General features: G+C 31.8%; 4 protein-coding genes across 4 annotated transcripts in view; 2 read left to right on the plus strand and 2 right to left on the minus strand.

Annotated features, from left to right (window-relative positions):
• The window catches only part of HELRODRAFT_182951 (hypothetical protein), a gene marked incomplete at both ends in the record, with an annotated part of 5,426 nt that extends 4,801 nt beyond the window's left edge, over positions 1-625 (minus strand). The window contains 2 exons of the mRNA XM_009033669.1: positions 102-355; positions 613-625. Coding sequence (XP_009031917.1) covers positions 102-355; positions 613-625 — 267 coding nt within the window. The remainder of the gene's footprint in view (positions 1-101; positions 356-612) is intronic.
• Positions 626-3,140: 2,515 nt separating this feature from the next.
• On the minus strand, positions 3,141-4,069 carry HELRODRAFT_182952 (hypothetical protein; the record flags this gene model as incomplete). Its single annotated transcript, XM_009033670.1, has 3 exons — positions 3,141-3,256; positions 3,314-3,376; positions 3,634-4,069. The coding sequence occupies 3 exons, from the start codon at positions 4,067-4,069 to the stop codon at positions 3,141-3,143; spliced, it is 615 nt and encodes a 204-aa protein (XP_009031918.1).
• A 2,519-nt stretch (positions 4,070-6,588) lies between these two features.
• On the plus strand, positions 6,589-7,848 carry HELRODRAFT_182953 (hypothetical protein; the record flags this gene model as incomplete). The annotated part of the gene is made up of 2 exons (XM_009033671.1): positions 6,589-7,005; positions 7,120-7,848. 2 exons carry the CDS (start codon positions 6,589-6,591, stop codon positions 7,846-7,848), a joined length of 1,146 nt encoding a protein of 381 aa, XP_009031919.1.
• Positions 7,849-9,667: 1,819 nt separating this feature from the next.
• On the plus strand, positions 9,668-10,196 carry HELRODRAFT_182954 (hypothetical protein; the record flags this gene model as incomplete). The annotated part of the gene is made up of 2 exons (XM_009033672.1): positions 9,668-9,790; positions 9,840-10,196. 2 exons carry the CDS (start codon positions 9,668-9,670, stop codon positions 10,194-10,196), a joined length of 480 nt encoding a protein of 159 aa, XP_009031920.1.
• Positions 10,197-10,346: the final 150 nt, after the last annotated feature.

The following is a 10,346-nucleotide window of genomic DNA, read 5'->3' on the forward strand; positions in this document are numbered from 1 at the left end:
CGCCCATAATTAAAATATTTGAATTTTTTAAAACTTCACAAATTAAAAAATAGAAAATAAATTTGTAAACAAAAGTTCTTTAACTGGATAATTTTTCTAACCTCAAGCTTTAGGCTTTCGCCCATTACAAGCATGATTTCAAAAAGTTTGTTGCATTGCTTATTATCTTCTCCATGTCCCATAAATCTTGGCCATACGTAAATATTTTCTCTTTCTAATATTTTAATAATTTCATCAATTATACGATACGTTGTAATTATTTCTTTCCCGTATTTTTGAAATAGTTTGAAGTGATCATTTGAATGTTCATTCATTATGTGATCGAAGGTCGGATCTGTAGGCAACGATCCTTGCCCTGGAAAAATTCAATTACGTTATTCAGCACAAAAATTGAACGCTCTAAATATTCTGATTCTGATTAACTGTATAATTTTAAGTTGCCTAAATGAATGATTGACAATTAATTTCTTTTGTACATGTGATAAAAATTTGTAATCTTATCAAACATTTCAAAACTATCAAATAAATTGTATAAAAAATAAATAATTTTGTTTTGAATATATTTAATTAATTCAAACAATTAATTAAAAGTAAATTAAATTATTGACTAACTATTTTCAGCCATTTCAATGTTTTTCTCAATAGAATTATTATTTATAAGGCCCCGGTATTTTCAATTGTTAAAAAAATGTTAATCTATTTTTACAAATTTCAAAAATAAACCATTTTAAATTTAAATTCTTTCTAAGTAAGAACTAAGCTTTGGCTATGCTGAAGGGCATTTATAAGTTCAATTCGAGTGTTATTAGCCCTAAATCTTTCAATCTCGAATTGATAAAAACTTGATACAAAAAGAAATAATCATATATTTAGAATAGTTACTTATACAATATTTTTTATTCTGTATATATGATTATACTTATTATTGGTATTATCTATAAGCTTATGTGATTAAATGAAGACCTTTTCAAATATAAAATAACAAAGTCCATTTGATTATGCAAAACAAGTTAAATCCCGTTTAATCAATTTTGTAGAAATGCAACTTTATAAATTGGACCAAAATCTCCAAGATTTTACCAATTTAATAACAAATGCCTAAATTATTATCAAAATGAATATACAGTGGATATAGTTTTGTAATTTTTGCTAGAGACATTTTATTTTGGAATAAACTCATTTTGAATGTGTATTTATATAATCCAATATTATGATAATTTCTCAGTCAATTATTACTTTTGCAGTGCATCAATCTATTATATTTTTTATTCTAAAAACCAATAATTACAATTATAAAAATAATTGGATGTAATTATAATATTGTCAGTGGCGGATTTAGGAGGGGGGCTGGGGGCCATGGCCCCCCCCGTTATCATCAGTTCAAAAAAAGGTCGCCAGCATAAATTTGGCCACGCTACCACAAATCTTGGCTCTTTGTCCAAATTTGAAAAAAAATTTGAACATTTAAAAATTTTCAAAATTTTGGCCCCCCCATCAAAGTTGTCTAGATCCGCCACTGAATATTGTCAATAATCAAAATATTATTCGAATCGACCGCAAAACTAGTAAACATCGAGAATAATATCAATCACGTGATGCTAACAAACACACTTCCTTCGTTGATGGATTAAACTTGTTTTGCGCAACTCATAACTTTGGATTTAACGCCATATGCACGAAATGGGTTCTTTTGCTATAAAAAAATTACATGAATATAACGTAGTTTGCACGAAAATAATCAACAATAATCAACCAAAGAGAAAAATTTAATTCAATAAATCACGAATAATCGCTCCTCAATTCATTTTCATAAACCTTTCAACAGATTAGGTTGAATTATAACGTATAATCTGAATTATAATAATAATTCATATATATACAAGTGGTTTTCTCGATTTGATAAAAACATGATTCAAAAGAAATAATCATAAATCATACACTTAGTAAAAAAAAACCGTAATAAAATTTCAAATACTGTATTTGATTAATTGATTGATTGATTGATTGATTGATTGATTGTTTGATTGATTGATTGATTGGTTGGTTAATTAATTGATTGATTGATTGATGATATTTAATTATTTATCGTGCTACAACCGGGTTCGATTCCGGTAGAAACCGGAACATTTTTTGCTTATTTTTTATATGAATTTGATTATTCATCATTATAAGACATGCTTTATAAGATTTATTGTCAAATTTTATGTCATAACCAATATAACCAAATTAAATTTACACCACTTTTGCAATGTATAATTTAACGATCAGGTTCGTGCTTGGACAACTAACAAGCGATCCTGGCTACCCAACAACTTCAAATGTGCACTACAATTAAGTTGTTGAGAAGATAGGATGGCCTGTTATCTAGATGCAACTTTCGACGCAGCTAAACAGCGAAAGCATCGTTGCGACATCTGAGCAAACACCAGCCTGACATATAGCCTTCAAACAAATAAATACACAATCAACATAATGATGCTGAACAAAGCATCTACATAATAATCCATTATCATCACTTCTTCATCCTCATCTTCATGCTCATTATCATCTTCTTCTTCTTCATCGTCGTCATCATTAGCTATCGCTTAAGTAGTGTTTTCATGGTCTCTGAATGTTACGAGGTTCGATTAAGTTTGTATAATAATAATAATGATGATGACGACGATGATTTAGCTATGAAGTTAGATTCGAAGTTAGAAGAAGAAAGAAAAAAGGAAGAAGGAAAGAAAAAAAGAAAAAAAAAGAAGCTATATGATCATAAAACATCAAAGTAGCAAATGAAATTTTAAATCAAATAAATTTGTAGAAATTTGGATCAAACTTGGACAGCACGATTTTAAATTAACTGAATTTTTTTTATAAATTTCGCTGGCAGACCAAAACACAAACAATTGCAGAAATCGAAACGTGAACGAACAAATGCATGCACCAAACATCTTTATGGAGAGATAGTGGTAATAACTCGACCACAAATACGAGGCTGAAGTACACAAGCGAATCTTAATTAATTTCATACTTAAGATCAACTTCAAATTTTATAATATACCTATAGAGTGATATATGCACGTGAATTGTGATAAACGAACTGTATGTATATTTGATTCGGGTATGAGTGCAGATACGAATGTTATGTGGAAAGTCTAGCTGTGAATGTAGTGGAGAGCCGTACAACATGTTTTCCCATCGTTTAAATCTTCTCTCATTATTTCCATCTCCGCATTTTTTAAATCCAGGCTTACGTTTTTAGTGCTACCAGCTGCAACGTCCACAAGTTTATATATTGATGAAATTTTTCATTTTGTGGAGGTCCTACTTTGCGGTTGCCCTGTTGTTGGGAAATTCCCTATTTGTGGAGAATTTAAACATAACGATATTCCTATTGATGTAGGGAAAAAAGTTAAATTATTGTTAAAATACGAAAAAAAAATCTTTTCAACAGTATTTTAGAACACACGCACACACATAAATTGTTCCCGTTGTTACTAAGTATCTCATCATAAATTAGAACGGAAGTTCTCTCCAATCAAACCTTCTACCTTTCTAGCAATTATAATTTCAACAGTCTTTCGAAATGTCTGGGACAGCTGTAGAGCAAATTATAAAGATAAATTTAGGTCTCGGTCCAAAACAGACCTGTTACATACGGCAGCTTGTACTTTCTGATGTTGGTAGTAGCAAGGTAAAACACGTCTGTGTGGATGATGTTTCCTTCAAAATAGGCATTTTTGTAAGGTGAGGTTTTTGTTATGCTTTCAGTTGGTAGACTGGAATAGAACATGTTTTCTAGAGATTCCATTAATTGATATTGCCTCTGGAGTGGAATTAATTTGAAACTTTCTACCCATTCTACTTTTTTCATTTTTTCTCTTTCAGGCGCCAGGTATAATGCAAATTCATTCATGTCCTCGTTGCTCAGGCGATGATCGTCGAAGTTATCACTTAGATATTTTATGTACAATTTTTTTCGTTTGCTAATTAACTTTTTTAAAAAAACTTTTATATACTCCAAAGTGACATGATCTTGTGTGAATGTGTCGGCATCTAACAAATCAATTGTCTCTTCAGACATTTTGAGCGAGCGAGTATTCAAAAGAATTTTAACTGTATGAACAAGTTTGTTGAACACTCCTTGCTTTTTATAAGGTGTTCCATCTATTAATAAATAAAAGATAGTACCTCCTAAATATAAAACAAAGTAATATTTGACTAGTTTTACTGATAAACCTTTGCTCAATTGATGTTCGGTAACTAATTTCTCGTTCTAATTTAATAACCAGTCAACAAGTGGCTCAAAAAGTATTGAAACGATCTGGTAATTAACAAAGAACAATCGAAAAAATTAGCATCAAACACAATTAAATGCAAGTGCATGCGTGGGTGTGTGTTTGCGTACGTGTGTTACAGTATGTGTAGTAGTAGCAGTAGTATGAGAAGTGGGAGCAGTGATCCAACAATTAAATTACATATTGGCAACTGCAACAACATTTGCATTTTTAAAATCCATAGTTCATTCGTAGTGAATTTGATTAATGGTTGACCAATGCATTACTAGCGACTATAAAATTCTGGAACTGGGAAATTTCTTATTGGCGCTACTTAATCAAAAATATTCAAATTCTTAATTCAAAACTAAGTTCAATTTCTCAACATTGCGACAAACATGCTAACAATAAAAAACCAATTACAACAATACATTTAATCTGGTCATACGAAAAAGTAAATTTTCAAAAATTGGTAACAAAATCATATTTCAATTCTATTTGTTTAAAAAATGAATTGTAAAAAAGGTGGCAAACTTCATTAGATGTCAACTTTTCTGGCTGGTTGATTGTATCTTCAAAATTTCAACCATTCATTTCATTTTCTTCAATACACGGCAATGCCAAGTTGCACAACCGCTATTGACTCATTGTAGCTCTTAAGTAATTTAGTATTAATTTCAACTTACTGAATGATCGCTCACAAGTAAAAATTGACACCCTTATAGTTAGTAAAGTTTGAAGAGCAACTCGTAAATTGGAAAAACGCTTTGGCCTCCGTATTTAATTATAAATTTAAGAAGATTTTCTGATATTAAAATTTTTGTTTCACGTGTGTTTAGTACCATTCTACAATCACATATTTTGAGATACAATTCATTATATTCTTAAAAATTTTAGAACTCCGCTAAATAAAAACATTGTATTTTCAAAATAGCATTTTTTATTTTCTAAAAAAATTTTCAAATTTTTGATCCGCTTCATTTAATTGTGCAACGTATCAAATCAAACAATCATTGTATTAACTATTATTAACGTTCAGTCGTACGGTTTTACTTCGAAAGTTCTTCATAGAGTTCGTATATAAATTCGTACGTTCCTTTGATTGTACTTTAGATTTAGTATTTAACTGGCATTTTTTATTGGTATTGGCCGTAGGATTGTGTCGTTGAGTGTCAGCGCGTGCTCCAAAAAGCCGGCGTCAACAATCTCAACTTAGGCGAGACCCTCAGGTTGGAAAACCTTTAGGTTTGCGATATACTTATCGTTCAGAATTGTGGTTCTGACGACGGCCCCGCAATTTTAAAAAGCTTTTCCAACAGATGAATCAATTAACGATCATTCAATTAGTTATTACAACATTTAATAAGTTGAATTTTGTCGTAGCCACTTTAGTTGAAGCAGCAATGGTTGCGATTGACTTTGCAGTACGAACAGTTGGTGTAGGTTTCAAAGGTTGTAATTAAATTTCTTGCCACAGCGTTCAATGGTTTACACGGAAAAGAAAAAAAGTTTTGTGCTGAATCAATCTGAAACAGCAGACCGTTGTGAATGTGGGTGAACGTTCTTGAAGCAACTGAACGTATTTCGAAGGTATGAGAAAATTCATTTACTCATAACAGTTTTTGAGATTATTTTCTTAACACAAGAAAAACATGCCAATTAAATTCCCCGTCTTATCTTAGACCTTTGATTTTAATTGGTTGTTCCTTGTCTCAACTTTTACTTGCATATTGATAAGAACTTTGAATGTTAAATATCATATTGCATGTGGATATCATACATCACTTTGCATGTCAATTATAACTTTACATGTCAATTATCTATTTGTATAATAATTCTAACTTAATGCAAAGTGATTGTTATTAAGTTTTTTGTTTGTTTTTTTTTTGTTTTTATGAAGGCAAAATTAAACTTTATCCTTCATAACGTCGTTTCTTCATTATTTAGTTTATAATGACATCATAGCTTTCTTAACACAATTCAATTTAATTGAATGTAAGTTCAATTGGGGAGGTACAAGATTAACGAGTCTTCACATGCGCTGTGTTGGTGTGTGTATGTTATAAAAATAAAATAATGCAAAGTTAATAACAAAGTGGTGAAGCAGCAGATATAGCAAAGAAATCGTGCAACAAAGAAACGCAAAGTTGGTTTGCGAATGTATATAACGCGAAGGTTAGGTTGTACATGTATCAAAACTTAATTTACGGTGCTCCGATAACAACTCTGTAAATTAACAAATACGAATCGTGGATTTTATAAGTACGAAAGATTTAAAAAATAAATTTCATTCATCGCTTCTACTACTACATTTCCCAAGATAAAAATGTCATCTGATAAAGAGTTTGGAAATAACCATGCTAACAGTGGGCCAGCTAGATGTTTAGAGTTGACTTCACAAGCACATGGTGAATTCACGGATGTTGCAGTTGGAGGTGCAAAAGAGGCAAGCACCGATTCTGAAGATGCCCAGGAGAAAAAAATGAAAGAAAGGAACCAAAGGATGGAAGAAGAAATTAAGAAATCTGAACTTCTCAACAAAATAATTATCACTCCAACCATTACATCAGCCACATCTGAAGTCGATGGACGATCCATATGGGTCGGCAACGTAGACTATGGGGCTACATTGGAAGGTTTGAATAAACACTTCGAACAATGTGGTGTCATAATGAGAACGAAAATTCTACGTGACAAAATTAGCGGCAAGTCTAAGGGATTTGCATACATTGAGTTTTCGGACGTTGTGTCTATTGAATTGGCCTTAAAACTGAATGAGTCACTGAATGAGATTTTATAAGTACGAAAGATTTAAAAAATAATTTCATTCATCGCTTCTACTACTACATTTCCCAAGATAAAAATGTCATCTGATAAAGAGTTTGGAAATAACCATGCTAGCAGTGGGCCAGCTAGATGTTTAGAGTTGACTTCACTAGCACATGGTGAATTCACGGATGTTGAAGTTGGAGGTGCAAAAGAGGCAAGCACCGATTCTGAAGATGCCCAGGTGAAAAAAATGAAAGAAAGGAACCAAAGGATGGAAGAAGAAATTAAGGAATCTGAACTTCTCAACAAAATAATTAACACTCCAACCATTACATCAGCCACATCTGAAGTCGATGGACGATCCATATGGGTCGGCAACGTAGACTATGGGGCTACATTGAAGGGTTTGAATAAACGCTTTGAACAATGTGGTCTCATCAAGAGAACAAAAATTCTACGAGACAAATATAGCGGCAAACCTAAGGGCTTTGCATACATTGAATTTTTGGACGTTGTGTCTATTGAATTGGCCCTGAAACTGAATGACTCACTGTTTTGCGGAAGACAAATTAAAGTCACCGCGAAGAGAACCAACATACATGGTCTGTCAACTACAGACAGAAAACCGAGAGGGAGAGGTATAAGGTCAAGGGGTGGTCCAATGGCAGGAAGAGGTCGCTATTTAGTTACAGCACAGCACATTCCAACACCTGTGCCAAGGTTCGATTCATACATGGAACAACAGCCACAGTACCCAGCCTACAGAAGCAGAGGTAGCAACAGGTCAAGAGGGGGATCTCGTTACAGACCATATTGAAGTAACATTTCCTTCTTTGTGGATCTTCTCACCTTTTGTCAATAATGCGCTATATGAAGGATGATGTCACCATTATAATTTCATGATTTTTAGAAAGCTATGATGTCATTATTATTTATTTGTACTTTATATTTTTTTATTATATTTTTTCTGTCATTACTAATGTTGTTGCTGTCATCTGATTATTTTCCTTGATATGCATTTTTTACATTGATATTAATTAAATTTTTTGTCAATTTTTGTCAATTTGTCTGCCAATTATATTTTATCATCATCCTCATCATGATTATTATCATTATGATTATCATGTGCAGTCAGTAGCGGATCTATGGGAAATCGGGGAGGGCCATACGACCCCCGTTGTGAGCAATATTTGTATAAAAATCAGTAAAATTCAAAAAGGCCAATAGAATCTAGAAAAAAGTTATAGAGCAACCTTTTGCTAAAAAAAAATAAAGTTGTTAATCACTAAGTTTTGTGGTTGTGTCACGTGTTAAGCCGTCGGCAAACGAGTTAATTAAAAATTTTTATTATTATTATTATTAGAAATAGCTCGGGCATAGCCCATTGCCAACCAAATAAAAATCGAAAAATCAAAAGTAACAAAAATAAACCCTTAAAAATTAAAAACTGATTAAGATAAAAATCAAATTGTCATTATAAAATTAAATGAGTTAGCTTCATTAGATTTTTAACAAAGTCATTACAGTGGCAATCAAACAGGAAATTGAATCAGCAACAAAATCTGTCTAGTTAATACAAACACAAATATAATAAAAAACCAAAATTGAAGACGAACCGAAACAAAGGGATTTTTAACAGAGAATATAAAAAAAAAATAAAAAAAACGAAAATTTAAATTTATAAATATAGGAAAATAAACAAAAGACACAATATTATTGAGATTATCAGAAATTATCAGAAATTAGCCCTCCAATCAAACATGACATCTCCAAAAAAATTGTCTATTGCCAAGGTTTTAATTGGTTAATTGCGAAGTTTAATTAGTTGAGTTTCTCCGTTAGGATCAATGAAGACTCGTGAATTAAACTTTTATTACAATAAATTATTAGTGCACATTATTTGTTGATCCGTTTGTATTTTATTAGGAGAGGATAATGAAATCACTCTTCCTGTCAAGATTGTGTGGTTAATCTAGCTACCATTTCAATCGGCATGTCAGCCAATTCTTCTTCTTCTTTTTTTTCACAGTATTTTATTAACACTGTTGATGCCAAAATCGTTATAAATTCAGGCGACTCTAATGACGTAACATGAATATTATGTTAAACAAAATATTTCAATAATTTTACAAAAATGTAATTCTTTTTGTATTTTTGAAAATATTGCCAAATGCCCTTCTGTTCGAGACCAAAAAACCAATATTAATTGCGAATTTAATTAGTTGAGTTTCTCCGTCAGGATCAATGAAGACTCGTCAATTAATGAATTTTTTATTTACTACTTTACAATGAATTGTGTAGATTTCACTATCAGATGATTAATTACTTTTTTAGTTCACTTTAAAAGAAACTTACTAACTTTATTATCAGATAAAACATTAAAGTGATAAAAATTAGAAGATCCAGATCGAAGAATCGAAGACACTCTCGTTACGATTCCTCCTCCAGCGACGAATACAGCCGAAGACGATCAAGATCTCCTTACTATGATTGCTGTAACTTTGATTATGAAGGAAGAAAATCCAACTTTCGAACAACGAAAAGAAGAGTTAATTGTTATCAATCTCGACCCAGTGAACGTCACAGAGAAGACGACCGGGCTGATTATTACTATTCATCTGTAAATAGAAATTGACATGATTCCCGGGGAAAATATGCGACACATTCACGAGACGAAAAATCCTCTAATTTTTACCAAAGGACTTCCTACAAACAAGGAACAAAAAGAAAACGCTCTCAAGAAAGTTATATGGCAAAAGGTAAAAACGAACAATCCTATAACAATCAATCATCTAATTACTACCAAAGGACTTTTCCTATAAACAACCAGTTCCATATGAAGTGACAAAAAATGAAAAACATCGAGGCGAAAAAAGAAAACGTGATGAGGATGGCAGTCCATACGATACACATCGCACAAAAGTTACCAATTTCCTCAACGGTTCCCCCTGTAAATCCCAATTGGATGAGTCCTCTGATGATGCTGAGAGTCAAAATAACGCTGACTATTTGAAAAAAGAAATTGAGATTTTCGAAAAAAGGCAACCACACATTGCGAAATCTTTCCATGAAGTACAGGACTGTGATGAATTTGCTATTTACTACGATGGGGCCGCTATTGAATGGGGTATTTATGAACTTCTTAAGGGGATTGAACCATTGTAACACGTTAATGTTTGGTACTGGGCTGTTGTTGTTTATTTTACTTTTATTACTTATATAATGATTTTTAATTTTTCATTATCACTCCGATGCAGTGAGAAAGTCACATTTTGTTTACTCGTTCTTTTTTGAAACTCGTGAATAACTGCACTT

This window comes from Helobdella robusta, assembly GCF_000326865.2.
Source record: "Helobdella robusta unplaced genomic scaffold HELROscaffold_96, whole genome shotgun sequence".
In the NCBI taxonomy this organism is placed as follows: Eukaryota; Metazoa; Annelida; class Clitellata; order Rhynchobdellida; family Glossiphoniidae; genus Helobdella; species Helobdella robusta.